The sequence below is a fragment of the Dreissena polymorpha genome, chromosome 7, assembly GCF_020536995.1.
Source record: "Dreissena polymorpha isolate Duluth1 chromosome 7, UMN_Dpol_1.0, whole genome shotgun sequence".
Classification (NCBI taxonomy): domain Eukaryota; kingdom Metazoa; phylum Mollusca; class Bivalvia; order Myida; family Dreissenidae; genus Dreissena; species Dreissena polymorpha.
In genome coordinates this window covers 80,869,526-80,890,984 of record NC_068361.1, presented here as the reverse complement: position 1 = coordinate 80,890,984, position 21,459 = coordinate 80,869,526, and the positions used below count along the sequence as shown (strand labels likewise).

The following is a 21,459-nucleotide window of genomic DNA, read 5'->3' as shown; positions in this document are numbered from 1 at the left end:
TACTAATGCGCTATCCCGTATACACGCAGCGTGTTAAGAGAATTGTTTATCGAATGTTTTTCAGACACATTGCCAGTTGATTAATTTTACAATTTACATGCTATAAAAAGGCCCGGCTGGAATGCCGCCCATTGTTGTCTTTTGGCTTGGCCTTGACATGTCGGAATGTAACACATGGAATTTTTCTCTCTTTCATATCATGATTTCAATCCATCTTTATTATGATCAGGTTCTGATTTGTCAGAAAACGCAGTCAGCCATTGACGACGTATTTAGACAATTAGATGAAGCGGCTGCAGAAGCAACAATAGAACAACAAAACACTGGTAAGACAGCCTTTATATATTAAACACATGCGATTAATGTATATTATTTTTGTAGGTTAACTGAAAAGGATATTGACAGATAGTACTTATCCTGCGAACCTCGGACAATTTGTATTATAGGCGAAAACAAATAACAAGGGTCAGGATTTTAAATAATAATTAAGTTCTTGTAATCCGAGCCAGTGATATAGTACACACAATCAGGATGAGTTTAAATGTATTATAAGATGTTCTAAAATGTTAATATTGTTTCACAGATTATGCATTCCCCTTGACTATGAATTTCGTACGGTCTTGGTTGGAACAAGTGTTTTCAGCCAATGATTATATATACAAATTATTATTTGTTAAGATGATCGAAAAATCACAAATCAATAACGCATCCAATGTTGGAATGATCACAATACAACACAAGTAACGACCTTTATTCATCATTTTACTTACGCGACCGGTTGAGCGCTGTACAGTTTATCAAAATATCGCGGATTCGATATCTGGCACAGAGACATAACTTGCGTGGGGATCGGAAATGCAATAATTTCAAGAGCTATTTTCCTCATACATCATATTTTAGTAGGATAGTTGTCAGTTACTGACATATGAATGTGTCTTTTGTACTGGTAAACCAAATAACAGAGAAAAGTTGTAAATTTGTTTAACTGAGCGCTGTGAAATAACTGTTATTCTGTGACAGCGATGAAACATAAAACTTAACAAACACACTCACACACTCTTACCGAGCATTGGAACAGCTGCACTGCACTGAAATGTACTTGACTGTATTTTATAGTTATTCGCAGTTTAACAGTACTTTTCTGTACTTTTTTACTCTTTCAGTTGTATTTCATACCAACGAACACTTGAGTTAGACTACTTCGACGTCTGTTCAACGTAGTTCCTCTATACAGTCTGCAAAACACATATTATATAACTATAGAATTTGGAAGTTGTTATTCAAATGGACAACAAACCCTAGTATATACACACACAACCATAGTTTTGTATGTCTTTATTGACCTAAACCTCTCCTAAATTGATCAGTGGCGTTAACGGTTTTTTTGGCATACAGTTCGATTAATTCGTAATCAATTTTTTTATATTTTCTTTTTTATAAAGAAACAAAAACGTGTTATACTTAAAATGTTGATTATGTGTGTATGGTATCAATATATTTGTCAGGTTGGTGCAATTACAAAATGAAAGGTAGCAGAAAAACGCTCGTTAAAATACAGCACGACATGATCTTGGAGAGGGATACGTATGATCAAGTTTTCAGGTAAGGTGTATCTTATAAATTAACAAATAAAATTGTGTTTAAGCATTTTAGAACACATATTCCCAAGAACATATTAAACTTGCAAATATCATTAAAATACAATTAGTCGCATATTTAAATAATAAAGAATCATTTAAAATATTTGGCAACACAACGACCTGCTATCTCACTTCAAAAACGTTTGAATTAACATCTGTAGATTTATCAAAACAAATTCAGACAGTGTTATATACACTTATTGAGGGAAATATAGCGGAACTTAACGTTCCGCTTCATAACGAGACCATGACAACTTCTATGAATACGAATATTGAGGACTGAAATAAATTCGTAGGCCGAGTTATAGGTCGAAAGTTTTATTTTGGTCGATTTTGTAATCTAATGTTTTAATTCGAATTCAAAAGAGTAAATGCGTTAGTTTTATTTGCAGCAAAAGCAACGATTCTGAAGAAGAATTAAATTCATGTCTCGCACAAAGCTCTGATAAGGAAAAGTATAAACGCGACAACGATAATCAGTACCGTAACGTTGCGAACTATGTATTCCGAAGTAAGAGATATGCTGCGAAGGAAGACAAACGCTGGCCTAGGAAAATTATACATTACAACATATCAGAATTTGGTAAGATAATATATTTAAGTTGACCCTGTCGTTTACTGTATTCCTTATAAAATGAGCACAAATAAAATACGTCAATGGCGCACAATAACCTGTTTCTATTATTGATTACGACGGAATAAAAATGGCTGATAATTGGATGTAGGTCTAAGTTGTTCCTAAAAAGAAATGGTTAATTAATAATGATACGTACATAATCATTTAGTCAAATTATGCACTAAATGTATGGGGTATTTTATTGAACGATTTTTTTTTTATATCATTCAGATCACAAAGGTCGTGAAAACATTTTAGAAGCAATGAGGGTTTGGAGCAAGTACACATGCTTGAAATTCACGGAGCGAGCGCACGAGTTCGATTACATTAACATCGTTCCATCGGATGTGTATGCTTTTGTTTCTTCATCTTTCAAACATAAAAATGTATCCGTATTTGCAAATCAATGTATGCTGTGAGAAAAGCGGGCTTTACTCATGTGCGTGAACCGTTGTAACAGTCATGTTTATAATTACGATAAAATTCCATTAAAGAGGTAAAAGTCCTCCCCCTGATTAGACAGAGCGGAACAATAAACTGAGACGACACTTGACGCACATGAAATAAACCCCGTTTTCACAGACACCGACCCGTATGATGTAAACGGTATTCTGCTTCACTGGTTTCCTGGAATAAATTGCCTTAATAAAGCCAGTATCATGGCTTTTAATGTGAAAATAATGTTACAAACTGTTGTTTTGTTTCCATATGATTGATTATATTTCCAGAAAATTTGACAACATTATTTCTTCTGTGATTGTTTCTTGAAATGCTTGCCAAAAATCGATTCTTTACAATACATGATCAGATAAACGAATTGTATATCTTTATTATGCAAGTATCTGTTTGCTGCCCACTCAACGTTTAAATAAGACATTCGAAAGTTGCTGTCTACTTTGAAAACATTACCGAACGAAGTGCAAATCCTCTATGGATTGCATGTGTTAAAATATATTTTATTATTGCGTGGTTCAGTCGAAAATAATTCATATATTATTCCACAGGTGTTATTCCAGTGTTGGATGCAGGCGTGGTCCTCAATTCATAAGCCTGAACAATAACAGCTGTATGGATGTAAGCTCATAGCAAATTGTTATACTGTATAACAATATGTATTATAGCATATTACATAAATTTAAAACTAAGCATCAAGCAATTAAGCAACTGAATAATTTGTTTGAGAATTTTTGAATTATTATGTGAGACGAACAACAATAACTTTGTTAGGTATATTGCATGTGTTACAATATTTTTTTTACATAATTTATTTTGCACGAATCTAAAAGTTATACAGTTTTTATATATGTGCATTGTAGTATGTATTTCGATATGCTAAAGGAATATTTGTAGGTAAAGCAAAATCAGACTTCATCAGGCGTCACTTCAGGTACATGTGTTCTTCATATTAATTTAGTGTATTGTTTAATAATTATAGTTTTTAAACATTAAACGCCAATCATTAATAGAGATACATAGCTTTGGTAATGTTCCATTTCAGATCCCTATCATCCTGCACGAGCTGGGTCACGCAATTGGCCTGTACCACGAACACTCACGGCCAGACAGAGATAAATTTGTGTTTGTGCATTACAATAATATAACCAAGAATATGTCGCATGAATTCGACAAGATTGATCCTAGAGAGTATGTTAATTTTAACAAACCGTATGACTACCGCAGCATCATGCATTACAGCAAAAGAGTAAGAAGTTGAAATACATTGAAGCAGAATTTGTAAAAATCATATTACACAAGAACTGCTACACACAAAGACCAAGCAATGCACAGGGACTGTAGACTTAAGCTCTAACATCCTTCAGATTAAAGTGTTTTAAATTGGCTTTTAAAGTAAACAAATATAAAACGATGTTGGTTATATACCGATATAATACCAATATTTATATTTTCCTCTGTTCACATAATAACGTGTACACATAAAATCCACAATGACGTTCGTTTTCATGGTTTCCAATTTTTTGTTCTTAGTAAATCCTCCTTATATGCCTTTGTATAAAATGTCATCATTTGATAATGGGGAGATACACAATTCAATATCAACATGTTATAATTTACAAATTCAATCAATTTACTATATAATTATATTAAGCGACAACACTACTTTCCGATACAAAATCATATACTACTTGCATATTGTGCATGCGTAAATACACACATCCAATGTTGATAAATAAATTATATAAAACCAAAGTGTTCATGTTGGGTCTAAAAAGGAAACATGAAAATGCGTTATTTCAGGCTTTTGCAGCCAACCCCAACGGTATTACGCTGGAGACTATAGATGAGGATTATGCCGATATAATTGGAAAGGCAACGGTTCTCAGTTTTTATGATGTAATGCTCGTCAACGCCATGTACAACTGTTCCGGTAAGATATGTTGGTATTTGAATTGCGTTATGTAATGAACCGATGATGGCAATTGTGTATGAATTAAGCAGAAATATTTTTTCAACTCTCAAAGTATACGATTCTGTTTAAACTAACTGTTAAACATTCATCCGTAAATTGCGTTATAAAGCTGACACTGACCGCCATAAAACTTCATCAGAATATAAAGTTGTGTTGCCAATTTCATACCAAAGCAACAACAGTACTAACAAGATAATATGATAACAACCGGGATCATAGCCTAAGAACGGTCATTTCAAAGTCTTGTGAATTTAAGCCATATTTGACCAACGCCTAAATAGAAAGAAACATGTAAGTCTGTCATAAAAATATCGATGTAAAAAAGCTCAGGCTCCCTCTACTGGATTTATAAGCTAAACTATATTGATATTTGTTTTATCGGAAAAGACATTGCTTAATACAAGTGGTTAAATGTATTCATTGAAATCACATGAACACATTATTTGTTCTATATCGATCGATATTTTTAGAGGACTGCACAAATAAAACCTGTCCGGACAAAGGGTTTCTTACAGAATCGTGTGACTGTTACTGTCCGAGTAATTCTACAAATGAAACATGGACAAAATGTCCAGGCGGTAAGTTGCACCTTTTTTATAATTCAAATACGCCAAAAGCAAACATTATGTGCGGTTAATACACGTAAACCAGATTAAACGTGGCATATAAACACATATATAAGATCTGGTATATTATCTTTGTTGCTATGTCTTTTTACCGAATCTTTTATAAATGCATAAACGTATATTCATCTTGTAACAATTTGATTCTCGATATGTTGAATACATGTCTGACCATGAAATGACTGGTGGTCCATATTAAAAATGTAAACTGAAGCAAACGTTATTTTTGGTGCGTATTTTCCGAAACACATTTTGATGACAAAAAATACAACGGCAAAAAGAAAATATACAAATGCTTGCCTGTTTATTCTATGACGGATGCTAAACATTGATGGTGGTCATTTTTGACATGATAGTAATAAATAAATTTATATTTGCATAATTGTTTTCATCAGTCGTTTTAACAAAACTATGTTCGTTGAAAGTGTGTTTGGAAAATTGAGCGTCAACTTTACGAATGAGTAAGGAAAACAAAGTATTAAGCACGTTCGGTTTGTTTCTTAATAACTTGATAAAACTGTCAACATTAATAATACGCATATCAATTTCGTCTTTTAATGATTGGATATTATTTATACACGTGCATACGACGGACAAATTCACCATATATGTATGTTGTGTATTGATTAATTTTAAAAGCACAGCTATGCTTGCAACTTTTTTATGTAACAAAAACAAATTAAAAACGTATGTAATAAAAACGTAACTAGTTCTTGCGAAATTAAGAATAATTGCCACTAAAGCATAAATTAATGCCTTTATTTTAATGTTTTACGGATAAAGAGGGAACCACAGTCAGCATTGTAATTAAGTAATTATCTAGTCATACATGTTGAACACATTGTTATCAGTGTTGTGAAGTATTATGAATGTACTAAAAGTAGTACTTCATGCACCCCTGAGTTCAAAAAGGAAGACGAAAGAGAAGCAATTACACACGTATAACAATCTGTTTTGATTAAAAGCTGATAAATCGAATAAAGGCACAAAACCACCAGCGGCATATGTTTTACTTTAAGACATTCGTATACAAATTCATATTATCGTTAACTAGCAATATAGTTTGTACTTAATCATCTGGGGACGTTCTAGGAATGGAATTAGTTCCGTCTGTCCGTCCGTCGGTCCGTTACTTGCGCCGGTCAGTATCTTGTTCAAATTAAAACTTTTAACGCGTGCTAATTTTACTGGAAATATATGCATATATACATTCGACAGTCAGTCTTTCCATTCCAAAGTCAAAGGCTGGTAATGAAGCCTCCATTCCGTTGCCGCTTGGTATGCCGTACATTTTAATAGGTTTTATAAAACTTGCCCGAAAGTTTAGGATAATTTAGAAGATGTACATATGACATGAACCAGTCATAAAAGTAAGGGCCAACATTCATCATTCATCACACATATTGATCGTTGTCTCTGAATATAAGAAAATCATGTGTTTAATATGCCTTATTCCGTAAATTCGTGACGTACACTATAACATGTACTTACATATATCCAGGAACAATTATATATTTGAATGTATTTATACATGTGCTTTTCATGGTGTTAGAGGAAATATTATAGCATTACAAACTAGTCATGGTTACAATAAATTTGATCTATTGGTGAATTTGGTTCATAATATAAAATCTGAATGAAAGAAAAACATTCCTTTATTTCACCTAATCGATATAAGGCATTTTTTTCGACCTAATTTTTAGCAAAAAAAACCCACCCTGCTCCTCTCCACCCAGGTGTATAAATGGGTACCTGTGAGGGAAATAAGTCAATGTGCCGTGGCTGCCTTGTGCGCCATATGAAAACGGACGACTTAAATCCCAGTGATTTGGGGGATAATGTCGAAGTCGACTGAAGATGCATATCGAAGCAGACTATTAACCGAACCTTTAACATTTTTCTTTTAACCTTTATTAAAACTTTTATTTTTGGCGATGGCAGTTGCGGCGCCTTAGTTCTACATCAATATACTTTCTCCACTACCTCATCCCCCATTCCCTTTTTGTTTAATTGTCCTGTATTGGTTTACAAGCAATAGTATTTTGTTAATAGTATTTTGTTGCGTGTTAACGATTGTAATGTATTATGTATTTTGGAATACTCAGTGGTGGACAGTGTTGTGGCGGCCCAGCTATGTCAATCATTTATTACACTTATGTTTAGTATTTGCCCTATGTTAACTGTATAATTAAATGCTTATTTTACGACATTATTAGTGTATGTCGATTGTCACTCTCCATTTTATGTTACGATACATGCTATTTTAGTACGATTCCGACAGTTTTTCCTTACATACATGACAATCCATAAAACTCAAAGATCAGAAGTTATACGTTTTTAAACGTGTTAAACATCTTAACGGGTTAAATTTGAGTGACATATTTGATACACCTTGAAAATTCGACGTAACTTTGACGCATCGCATCAATGGCCTCATATATAATTAGCACAATGTGTGTGTAATATTTATTTTGGGGGAATGTTTGTTTAAGAATTAAGAAAGGAGATATCAATTACAATATCATAACATATAATGTTAAACACTGCTCGGCAAAACAAGTTTTGTAATGCATGATCTATCATTTTGTTTCCCGACACGTTGTTAACAATCAAGGCTAAAAAACAAGGTTCTTTAATACAAGCTTGTTTAAAACTGAAAGAAACACAAAACAACAACCCTTTTTATTCTGAATCTCTTTTTTACAATAACTGATACAATGATTATATTATCACTGATTAAACTTTTAAAACTTAAAAACCTATTCATGACCTTATTCGTCCGTTTGCTTTGAATATTATAAGAAATCGATTTGGCGTTCATTTATTTTATGTATTATTGTCAATACATTTTGTACAAATTTTCGTGAACCAAAATACAAATAACGGCAGCATTATATATAGTGTAGATGTTAAGTTATATGAACATAATATCAACGAAATTAATAAGACCATCATTTTTAATGGTTTCAGATTATTGTCAATCCCCCGAATATTGACTTTTTAGTAGACACAGTCTATCCAAAAAGCAAGGACCGTATTTAAGAAGAGGAAGAGATTTCCAGTACCAAATATAAGACCGGTGATGTTTTAATAGTAGAAAATAATAGGAGTGAGGTTAACAGAATCTACACCTGTAAGGATGGTCAATGGATTTCAAATTTAGGTGAGTTCAAAAAGGGTACGTTATATTTAACTATGGTTTGACAAGTTTAATTTGCAATAAGGTAAATGTAATCCTACGAACAGGTGTTGTAAATACGAGTGCTTACCATTCAGCGCTCGTTGATAATTTGAAAGGCACATACATATTAAATAAAAAAATCGAGAAGAAAATTAGGATGAACGCGATCGTTTGTACTGTTTTCTTTATGACATAATGCTGTCATTCTGATGCAAACCTTCGTCCAGTTACGCCTCAGTTACGAATAATCCGGTCACCGGCTGATGTGTCCGATCTTCAGGCATCAGGAAGACTGGACACGTCGGAGCCGTTCGCCCTCGGATGAGTGACACAGTTTAATACATCAGTCACAAATAGAGACCGATCACCGCCCGATGAGCGAACGATGATTTTTTCCAATCATCGAGCTGGCGCCCGAACGGTGATCGAACGGCTACTGGGTTAATTTTTAACATCGGGTGGCGTATGGAGTAATTTTAGAACTCACTAAAAATTTTAATCGAATTGAGATCGAAAAAAAGAGCGGACGATCAACGCCCGGTTACCAAATTATGGAAACAATCGAATTTGTGTGTGTTTGACGCGTATCGTATCGGTTACATTAAAGTGTTGTCTCGTATCTGTTTCCCAGCTGTAAACTGTGGTAGAAAGAATAGAGTTTCTCGTTTCAGTTGCCTAACAGTTCACTATTGTAACAATCATGTGTTTGTCATTATATACCATTTTTCCATCGTGTGTCTTATCAGTTTTGTATTAGCGACCATTGTTACATAGTCGTATTGCGATACAGCCTTTGTATCGATGGTGAAATTCGCATTTGGGTAACAAAACAGTCTTCAAATAATCCTTTTCCGAAATTGTTGCATAACAAATAAGTCAGGTCATTTTGATAACTTAATACAATTTTGTGTATGCATATATATACGATTGTTGTGGTTCTTAACTGATTTTGCTTAATCACAATAGTTAGGAAGTTACAAATAGCAGAATTTTGTGTTAACGTTTTTGGAATTAGCATTCGATTTTAAATTTCAAAAGCTTGGATGTGAACTAAAGTAACAAGAGTATAAACATTGATGTATACGAATAAGATATTATTTACTCCTCGCTCTTCTGATTTCCTTGGTACACAGCTTGGTCTCTGGCGCAAGTATAAGTTGCATGTGTAGCAATGGCTCCTTCCAGTCTGGGTCAACTTGTCTCATTTAGCTGTGCGTGATACTAGGAGCATAACCGTCTTCTCGATCTGATACCGAACTGCTTGACAGTGGGATCAGGGATTTTGTTCCGAGATAAATATATGTAAAATCCCTAAATTAGTAATTTTCATTCAGCCGATTTTGAGGAATTAATTCGTCTTTAGCTCGTTTTCATATGTATTCTACCTTTTCCAGCGGTTTTAAGGCATGAATTGTGTGATTCACCAATTAAAGGCATAACTCCTTACGCATGCGCCACCTTTTATCCAGAGCTGCTTGAGATGAAAAGGCGGAGTTAAATGTCACGTCAATGAGGATGCGGGGCGTTAACTACTATTTTTATTTTTTACTTTTGTCGGTTTCATAAATAATAAAATAAGATTATGTTGCAAACAGCATGGGGTTTCATGGCCTATAAGACACGTCATTTGTAAACTCAACAAATAATATTTTTATTTACACCGATGATTCGAACACAAAACTGTGCGTGTTTTAACACTGTACCGCAACGTGACATTTGCCATGCTGCACATCAGAGATCTATCAATTAACAAAGATTCGTATCATCGCGAAATCACGTCTGTTTTTGCGGCAACCGATATTTCAGTTAAGTTAGAAAGTAACGCGCGTCATCTTATCGTGATACTATTATCTACACATGTACCGGCATGCGGTGTCACAGGCATACCGGTTACTCAAAATCCACAAATGGGATATTGTCTTCCTTGAAGAGAATGCGTTTGCGCCTCTGTTCAAGATGTGTATTTACAATGTTTATTGACTTGCTTTTATGATGTATATGTAATAAGTGAAGCTAAAATCAAAATATGTATGTCATGTTTGCATTAAAATAGAAGATTTATTTTGAAACAATGATAAACACAGAGATCACTTAAGGAAATAAAGAGAACATGGCCGAAAGGGTTTAATATAAATTCATTAATTGTATCTCAGCCTTTAGTTTTTTATATTAATTTTAAAATGATACTTAATGAAGATACACATTATTAAATTGACAGTGTATGGCAAAGACAAACATTAGCTGTTAAATTATAAAAGTGTGCCACGGCCTGATTTTTTTTTAAAGTTTATCTACTGTATATATTTTGATCTACTTCAGTTTAATTGGGAGTTGGCGCTAAGGAAAAAACGTATTTGCCACATTTCAGCGTTACGATAACGACCTGCAACATAACCTAATGAACATTTTATATAAATGTACCCGTCTCTTGGTGTTTGAGACTAACATAGAATGTGCAACATACTTGTTATCATAAATGTATTGGTAGCAACAGGCATAGTATTTAATTTACTAGCAAACCACATTTAAATAAAACAATTATATTTTCACCTGATATAAAATGTTTAATTAAATTTATGTTAAGTTCATTTTTAATTAATTGCTATGTTTCGGGTAATTCTTCTACCTATTATAACTATGCGTTTTAAATATTTTAAAATTGTAAGGCTAAACATTTTACGTATTTAGCTGGTACCGGTAAAAGAAAAATCCGTCATTAATTAGGGCCTAGCCCTATGAATAGTGTACAGTAGTGTACGGAACAAAAATATCAAAACAAGCATTATCGTTAACCACAACGGAGTGAATAATGTTTCCGAAAAAAAAAAATTTTTTTTAGCCTTGTTGTTCTTTCAAGTGCTCTTCATCAGTCTTTTGTTACCTTTAAAGCCACTTTACGTATGTGTAGTTAGGTTAATAAAATATGAAGAAATTGATATACATCTAATATTTGTATTTAATTATGGAGTTGAAAATCGTCCGAGTAAATACATTATATTTTTAAGGCAACACTTTAGCGTTGTGTTCCCCTACGTGTGTGTCACCATATTATCTATGAATGGAAAATAAGTTGAAGAAATAGAGTTTATGACCCCAGGTAGTATTTTACTAAATCATTTTGGCCGATTTTCAATGCCTGTTTCCTAAAAGTGCCTTTTTTATCGGGTTTAAAAGCCGTTACGCAATCGCACCCACGATTTGTGTGGCGAATTCATGTATCCTATTGGTGTTTTCAACAATTGGTGTATTTAATTGGGGACTACGTTGAAAGTTAAATTTTTAGCACTACTGTGCTTTTTCCCAAAATCTTTCTGCCGAAACTCTGTTTTCCGATTGTGCTTGCATTTGGTGAATGGAATTTTCTTACAAGTGTTATGACATATATTGTTTTATTCCAATTTTATAAGTATGTATATTCATCTTTCATAATAATCGTTTGGGTATTGAATTTAATTTAAACTCACATATCAAACACAAAGTTTCTGTTTACAATATTCAAGCCGTTTTGCCAATAAAGATGTCATATACAAAATTATTATACAAAACAACACGCCTATTTATGCCCCAATAAGATGCTTGACATGCAGTAAATTGAGTAATGATTCTTAACGACGCATTATTGTTTGAAGAATTGAATAGAAAGAAAGCAAATTGCTGTTCATAATGCTTATTGCTGCAAGTTGTTAACGTTGCCGAGGTATAGAGGGGGGGTAGTGTAGTAATATACGAATGAATATTTAATGTAAGTGACAATATAACCTTAACTGAGATCGCATTCGCAGGGATATGCGAGTTGATACGGGCAACACTCATTATGTTTTTGTTTTAAGAAACATATTTATTCATTGTTTAGTATTGTTAAACATTCTTTTTTAGGACAAACCATGAATTGTATTGGAACATTTGCTTTAAATTCTCAGATATGTTTAAAAGTTAGTTTTCAAGTTAATTGTAAACGACAATGGTTGCATGTTAGTGGCAATAAGAAACGTTCGATCACTTGCATACATGCATCTTGTCTTTGTCTTTGATCTTTTTTTTTGTCGAATAAGAATATTCACGAGCGACAACGACGTATACCTTTGATACCAACCTTATACAACTAAGAATCATGTTTGTATACTTCATACAGACATTACGCTGTTCTTTCGCTATCATGGTAATATTTGTTTTACGCTGTTTGCAATGTATTTAAATGATGTACATTATTATAATCAAAAAGTCAACATACAAGAGCGATTGAAAAGAAATGACTTATATTTAAATATAATATACCATTATGCCAATGCACAATCAACTGAAACCACCAACTTACATTGTATTGGTTTTAATGTGATTTATAGGCACTGTTTATTACGAAGTAATTTCTTAAAAAGCATTGAAATGATTTTTTTTGTTTTCAGAAACAATTTTCAAACAAATATAGACATAAGTGTAACACAAAGATGGAATTTGAACACATAATATAGGCATGCATCTTGAATAAACCTGTATGTTCCCGAAATGGTTGTTTCGTCAACAAAAAGCCTGTCCTCCGGATTTTGTGCATTTACTTTATAAACTCCTCATTACATATACATTCAGCGAGGGATTATTGCCACTTCATGTATGCCTTTCCTTTTAATAATTATAACTCTTTTTACTTGATTTTCATTTGCAGAACCGCGATGTCCCACCATAACTTTGGATAACGGAAAAGTGACTTACTCCGGAAATAGGGAAGTATATACCTTGGCATTTTTTAGGTAATTATTATCCCGAAAAGCTTCGATATTATTACTATTCTGATGTCTCACACAATTAGTGTGATCATTTAATAATTAATCGACTTGACAAGTAATAGTCGTCGCTCTGTTGTAAGCGTCCGTGCGGGGGTAAGCGTATTTGTCTCTATTAGTAACAAATATAGTTATGTGTGTTGTCAGATTTAATTTAAGATGGTAAATACGTGTACAGCCTGTCAACTGTATAACAGGTATTTCATTGTACTCTGAGATATGCATATCTAGCTATCTGTTCTTGTTAGCAAATTTTACTGTGATAAGATAAACATTAAACCCTAACAGAAGTTTACAAAATACTTATTGCAGCTCAAAATACTTGTTTTGTTATGTAGACCGTATTCTACATACAGTTATACGGTTAAGATCTCTTTCCGGTATAATTTCACTCTGATCTTTTAGCTTTTATAAAGAACTTCACGTATATTTACGTTATTGTGAGATCTCTACTGTTGATCATTAGCACCCATGATTGAGTTCCCAACTTATGCCTTTCTCGGCAACACACGTAACAACTTTATCCACCTATAAAACAGTGATTACCATAGCGACAATATACCTTCTTTGCAATCAGTTGGCTTTCAAAAAATAACATTTATGGCAAAGTTATCATTCCTTAACATCAAATGGTGTTTTGCAATCAATGACTGAGATTATTGTCTCATTAGTATCATGTTATTTGCCGAAACATCAGTGTGATTTCTTTATACGTTACACGTTAACAATATAACATTTTAAGCAGCTTGGCTAAAAGATAACCGTTATTTAATTTGCGGAGTCAAAACGCTCGTCACGAGAGAGTGCTATCAAACAAAACAAAGTAGACAATTCAGCTAACATTACAGTTTATTATCAAAAGTATCTACGTCGTAAAGCCCTAATTACAATCATAATAACGTTTGGATTTTTTTATCCAAATACACACGGTAGACCTTTCCAGCGTATTCATTTGCTGAACAGGCGTTCTAACAGCCATACTCAGACATTTTGTTTTTGTTATTGTAGTGCTATATTTACATAAAACGTCATTCGTTAGCATTTTGTCACGTGCTGTTTTGCGTAATAATTGATTGTAGGTTTAGTTATAATTTTGTAAGATAAATATTTAGATTTAAATAACCTATACGTATTACGAATAATAATGTAACAGTGCTGATGCCGAGCTTCTGCATTCCTATTTAAGCTTATTAACGCCCGCTGTCGAATTGCTCTTGTGCCGTTTTATGTACAGCTAGTGAATCTTTGACAACTGCTCCTGATATGCTTAATTATATGGTTTGAACAATGCGTCTATGTGAAGCAAGCTATGAGCCTATTATTACATCAATCACACATAACTGAGTTGAACCATCATATTTATCATATAAACATACATTGGGTAATCCGTCACATGACTCGAATATGTATTTTTATCGATTGATTCTTTCAGCTGCAGCGACAATTTTGACTTAAGTTCTGTAACAAATACAGAATGCGAAAAGAACCAGGAATGGGTAGAAATACCGAAGTGTATACGTACGTATTTTGATGTATTTTACCATACGGTAAGGTGTGTATTTTATTGTAGAACAGTGTTACTTAAAATAAATGCTACTTAATAACATAACAAAACGCCATACTATTCTATTACAGCTATGTATATGTCATATTTTTCATGATAGCAACATATAGTTCAATGTCTCTTTGTATTGCTTTGTTACCACTTCAGCTATTGTATGAACATTTCTATAGTAAGAAGGTCAATGAGCTATTAAGTTGCTTAGATTAATGATCTAATTACAACGTGTTTGAGTGGGTTTATACTATTTCAATATCCAAATCTGACTGTAATCATAGATAAAACATCTCAATTAAGTTACACAAATAAAACACAATAAAATGTATGCTATATTCAGCTTAAACCATGAATATGTTATGTTGTTGGAGAGTAAATATCAAAGCTACCAATCCCTTCATGGCACTTTGTCACTTCCAACACGTGATGTTCAATCGGATTTTTTATTCTTAATTCAAATGCTTTTTATATTTATCGCACAGACATCGTTTTACATAATATTCGCGATTTCCCTAAAAGTGTACAGTGTAATTGCCATATTAAGGTATAATTCCGTAATGCGATTGTTCTTTTTTAGTTATGTTATAAATTATTGCAATTCCCTTTTTGTCAACTTAATAGTAACTTTGTATGAACGATTTTATTTGTTTACATTAAATGATATTATTAAATATTTAGCAGGTCTGTGCTTTTTTTATTAATACGCATGCCTGCGAGATACTGTTTCTGTTATGTTCAATTCATTTTGTTATCTAGTTACAGTGACACATAAAACCTTCTTTTAAGTGTTTAACTTTCGTTGAAAAAAGGTTTGTGTTTTGTATTTTTCCAGCAAAGGTTGGTTTGGTTATTTGATACCCGAATATGGGTACATATAAACGAATGCTATAGGCAAGACTCGTGGAAGCTAAAATCTAAATACCCAAATATGTTAATAACATAAGTTCACTTACAATATTTTACTCGTTAATTTTCTTATATTGTTAAAATTAATTGTTTTGTGATTTTCCAACAAAAGCTCGTTTGAAGCCATGGGTACCTGCCAATGGATTCACAGAAACCAAAGCTTCGGCTTTGGTCAAGAATGGAGAAAGCTATAACGCATACTGTAATAACGGGTTCTTGCTGGCGAACACTACGACTGAAAAATTCTTAGTTGGTGATGTCAGAACACTTAGAGTCAAGAATGAGTTGGGGAAATTTACATTGATTTCTAGCACCTTCAAAGAATACACCCATCTGGAATGCAGGGATGGTATGTTGTGTACTTTACTGTTAGTTTATATATTACACACTTAATTTTCGGCATAGCTGTATATATATATACTTCCAAAAATCCATGAATGCATAACAATAAAAAATCTTTTTTGTAAATACCTAAAACTCAAATATCACGTTTAATATAAAATATATGTTAGGTACCTTCCCTGATTTTTACATGGTTTCGTACATTTTGTAGTTCGGGCAAATCAGTGGCAACCAATAAATGGACGTGTACAATTTAAAAAGAATCCACTGTTTCATAAGGAAACATATAATGCGTTATGTGATGACGGATTCTTGTTTTCGAATACTAAGAACGATACATTCCTGGAACGTGGTGTAAGATCACTGGGGGTCTTGAATGAGCTGGGGAAACTTACAGTGATTTCTTACCCCAATCAATCTTATCTTGTTGACTTAACTGCTACTTTATTTATTGCAAACTTTTATTTAGGCGTAGCTGTAATGTTTTAATGTTTAATTTTTTAATGTTTAATGTTTCAATGTTATGCATGCGTGGATTATATATATATCTATAACATTAAAAAATCGTTTTTAAATACCTAAAACTTAAATTATTGTTTAATATAATACATGTGTTAGGTACCTACACTGACGTTTGCAGGGTTTTGTACATTTTGTAGTTCGGGCAAAGCAGTGGCAACCAATAAATGGATTTGTAGATATTAAAAAGAATCCACTGTTTCATACTGAAACATATAATGCGATATGTGATGACGGATTCTTGTTTGTTAATACTTGGAACGATACATTCCTGGCTCGTGGTATCAGTTCACTGGGGGTCTTGAATGACAGGGGGAAACTTACAGTGATTTATTTCCCAAATCTAGCTTACACCTCTCTTGAATGCAAGGACGGTATGTACTTGAATTTATTGTTACTTTATACATTAAATAATTTAATTCGGCGTAGCTCTCTCAGAACACGTTTGATCTATATTTCTAGTGACAATGTTTTTAAATGATTATCGTGTTATATTCTTGATATTTGTCTTTTCATTGAAAATGACACATAATATCTAGAAAACAAGATCATTAAGATTATGTCATATGCATAACCCTTTAAGTGGCAGGAATTGTCTCCCTTAACAGGAATTCGATCGGGATATGATAATGATTTTTTATTGGTACTAATAAGTCATTTAAGGATAATCTGATTTCACTTCTTGCAAATATTTTTTTTAACTTATTATTCTTAACGATTTCACTGTTTTAAGTTAAATGATAAATAAATATTCAGAAGATGGAACACATGTTTGCAATACGGATATTTGCAAGATACAGCCTCCATGCTTTCTGATTACTTCATATTATGTTAGCTAATACGAAAAAATGTCACATGAAACATGTTTTGCATTGATTTTATATTGTTCTTAAACACCGTATTGCTTTTTTTGATTTCCCGAAAAAAAAGGTTTTGAGACATTGGTACATGTTAGTGCATTCTTGTCAATAAATGCTGTTGTCAAGAATGCTGATAGCTTAACATTTATACGAAAATCAAGTAATGATAATTGTTTAGTTTAAAGACATTTTAGGTATATTATTTTTTATATTTAAAACATAAAATATGTGAGATTCAGGTTACACCATGAATATGTTGCATTTTTGGAGAATAAATATCAAAGCTACCAATCAATTTCTGACACGTTGCCACTTCCAACATGTGATGTTTAATCGGAATTGTTAGATTAATTAAAATGCTTTTATGTATCACACAGACATCGTTTTTCATAATATTCGCGATTTACCTACAAGTGTACAGTGTAATTGACATATTTAGGTATAATTCCGTGATTCGATCGTTCTATTTTAGTTATGTTATACACTACTGAAATTTCCTTCTTGTAAATTTAATAAGAACTTTGTATAAACAACGATTGTATTTTTTTTAAATTAAATGATATAATTAAATATCTAGCAAGTATGTGCTTGTTTTAGTAATACCCATACGGCGAGATACTGTTCCTGTTGTGTTACATTCATATAATGTATGTTATCTAGTTACAATTACACATGAAGACCTCCTTTCAATGTGTTTAACTTTCGTTCAAAAACAAAAATAATTGTGTTTTGTATTTTTCCAGCAAAGGTTCGTTTGGATATTTGGTATCCGAATATGGGTACATTTTAACGAATGCTATAGGCAAGAATGGTGCAAGCTATAATATAATACGCAAATCTGTTAATAACATAAGTTGACTTAAAATAAATTACTTTTTCATTTTGTAATATTGTTTTAATAAATTGGTTTGTGATTTTCCAACACAAGCTCGTTTGAATCAATGGGTACCTGCCAATGGATTCACAAACAACACAGCTTTGGTCAAGAATGGAGAAACCTATAACGTATACTGCGATAACGGGTTCTTGCTGGCGAGCACTACGACGGATAAATTCTTGGTTGGTGTTACAACACTGAGAATCAAGAATGAGTTGGGGAACTTTAAATTGATTTCTCACCCCTACACAGACTACACCACTATGGAATGCAGGGATGGTATGTTGTTTTCTTAATTGCTACTTTATTTATTGCAAACTTTTATTTAAGCGTAGCTGTAATGTTTTAATGTTTATTTTTTTAATGTTTAATGTTTTAATGTTATGCATGCGTGGATTATATATATATATATATATATATATAACATTAAAAAATCGTTTTTAAATACCTAAAACTTAAATTATTGTTTAATATAATACATGTGTTAGGTACCTACACTGACGTTTGCAGGGTTTTGTACATTTTGTAGTTCGGGCAAAGCAGTGGCAACCAATAAATGGACGTGTAGATATTAAAAAGAATCCACTGTTTCATACTGAAACATATAATGCGATATGTGATGACGGATTCTTGTTTGTTAATACTTGGAACGATACATTCCTGGCTCGTGGTATCAGTTCACTGGGGGTCTTGAATGACAGGGGGAATCTTACAGTAATTTATTACCCAAATCTAGCTTACACCTCTCTTGAATGCAAGGACGGTATGTACTTGAATTTATTGTTACTTTATGCATTAAATAATTTAATTCGGCGTAGCTTTCTCAGAACACGTTTGATCTATATTTCTCGTGACAATGTTTATATATATTAATTATGGGATATGATACGGTTATTTGTTTTGTTATCTTATTCGACAAACTCGATCTTTGTATTGTAGTTCGGAAAGAACCTTGGTCACCAATCCATGGGTATGTTAATACAACGGCTAATCTGGTGCAGCATGGTCAAACTTACAACGCAATCTGTGACGACGGTTTCTTTTTCTTCAATAATAAAAGAAACAGATTCGTGTACATGACTCAAGTTGTTTCGTCACTGAGAGTCGATAATGAAATGGGTGTACTTAAAGTTAAAGTATCTTCAAACCAATACATCCTGACCAATAATTTAGCGTGCAAAGATGGTACGTTGAATTATTATTTTGAACATTGATTTCACAAATGTGTATTGATTGGTTTTATTAAAACAGACATAATTTGGACAAGTTATGAATTAAAATAAGGTATTTATTTATATCAATAGAGTTAGTCATATAAACAAAAACCAGAAATCAGTATTGACATTGTTACAAGAACAAACATAACGTACGTTGAACATAAACATTTACATTTTCGAAAAATGCAAAAGTTAAGTGCCTGCTTTGAGAATGACGTAAAGCTAGATGACAAATGAAAAAGCAAAAAATACAGGGTTTCAAGGATAAAATCAAATAAAAATGTTAATAGACCCATAAAGGTTATTTACCATTGAAGCTTCGGCTGAGTCGAAATGAAATGTATGATTGGTCACTTGTAGACAGCTTCGAACTTTTAAAAATAACACGTGTTGTATTTTCAATAATAATTTACAAACTTGAACCAAATAAAACTTCAATTCCAGAACTCTACGAATAACAGTTTTTTCGATGTTGTATTATATTAAGTTATTAAATATACAGTTCGTAACATTTAATCTGTAAATCTTTTGTTCACAGTCGGATGAGAATTAACATTACCGGTTCGATAACGTGTTTATTGTTCATATTTTTATTTTGTCTTCGTTTGCAATACGAAATGTTTGTTTAAGCCACCATACTCACAAGGGTAATTTACAGAAGTATTTCATATGCGCAATGGTCTATTAAAAAAAAGGCGCTTTTAATATGGCAGAAAAACACATGGCAGTGCCAGATTTATAAGAAAATATGTGTCACAAGTCACATATGAAATGGAAGCTGCACACCATACGTAGTGCTGATATTATAATGATTTGTAATATGGTAATATACCAGATATATCATCCACCGAATAGGACCAAACAAAAACTCCCTAATTAACAAAAAAATATATCCAGCAGCATGTTCCCCACTTTTGTTTAGGGAATACATACTGTTTATGATTGACACTAATCTATATACACGTATGAATAATACAAACATTTATGTAATTTATTTTCACTTATTTAGCCCGTTGTAAAGCACCCACGGTTGAAAACGGTAAATTGGTTTATCAGGCACATTTTAATTCACGGGAATCAGACTTTAAAGAAAACTACACGAAACATGGATCTAAGGTGCGCAATAAATCCTTTTGCTTAATTGTTTGAGTAATGGTTTCGTCTTTCGAATGGACTAAGTACTATACAGTTATGCATTTTAGATGAAATAAAGAGCAAGTTACTACTATATAAATCATTCAATACAAATCAGCTAACGAGATGTTTTTATTTGGAAAGTATTTTGGTTTGGTTACCATATTCACATTTAACATTTTGAATTGTCTTTATTAATCGTATATTTTACGACTAATACGTTTTATTTTAAGGTTGTTATAAAATGCAACGATGGATATGAGCTGCTCAATGAGACGAGCGGACTATTGCTAAAATCCAATAAAATCAGTATAGCATGCAAGAAGGGAAAATTTTTTCCCGACACTATTCCAAGATGTATAATTCGTAAGTGCATATTTTTATTGCGACTTTTCAAATCGTACATCTTTAACGTCTATTTTAATTTTATTTTTGGTCTGTTGCTTTGAACAGTTTTCATAAAAAATCGGCTTTTGCGATTTGCTTTTTGAAGATTGTCTAGATTATATTCGTCAGTTCCCGGATTATTTTGAATATGTTGCTGATTTTTTCGGAGTATATGCACGCGTGCATATCGTTGACTTTGTGATGTACGAATCCATAAGAACACCTGATAGCACATTATAATGCATATGTTTCGTATTATATCCCCTATCGAACAAACTCTGTTGAGCCAAACCATTACGAGCGAAGTTCTCGCTGGTGTTAAATTTTAAGGTATTTGATCGGTCCACTTAATATTTCGGTGACTTTTACCTATACATGTAAATTAAACATTTG

The 21,459-nt window shown here is 32.6% G+C and overlaps 1 protein-coding gene across 1 annotated transcript; it reads left to right on the top strand.

Moving 5' to 3' along the window:
* The first annotated feature begins 238 nt into the window (after window positions 1-238).
* Window positions 239-21,404, top strand: LOC127839867 (uncharacterized). The gene is made up of 18 exons (XM_052368257.1): window positions 239-326; window positions 1,506-1,602; window positions 2,033-2,223; window positions 2,488-2,605; window positions 3,261-3,330; window positions 3,755-3,958; window positions 4,513-4,642; window positions 5,155-5,262; window positions 13,149-13,233; window positions 14,699-14,784; window positions 15,843-16,079; window positions 16,732-16,965; window positions 18,380-18,607; window positions 18,858-19,091; window positions 19,268-19,513; window positions 20,555-20,661; window positions 20,913-21,045; window positions 21,397-21,404. The coding sequence occupies exons 2-18, from the start codon at window positions 1,523-1,525 to the stop codon at window positions 21,402-21,404; spliced, it is 2,499 nt and encodes an 832-aa protein (XP_052224217.1). The 5' UTR covers window positions 239-326; window positions 1,506-1,522.
* Window positions 21,405-21,459: the final 55 nt, after the last annotated feature.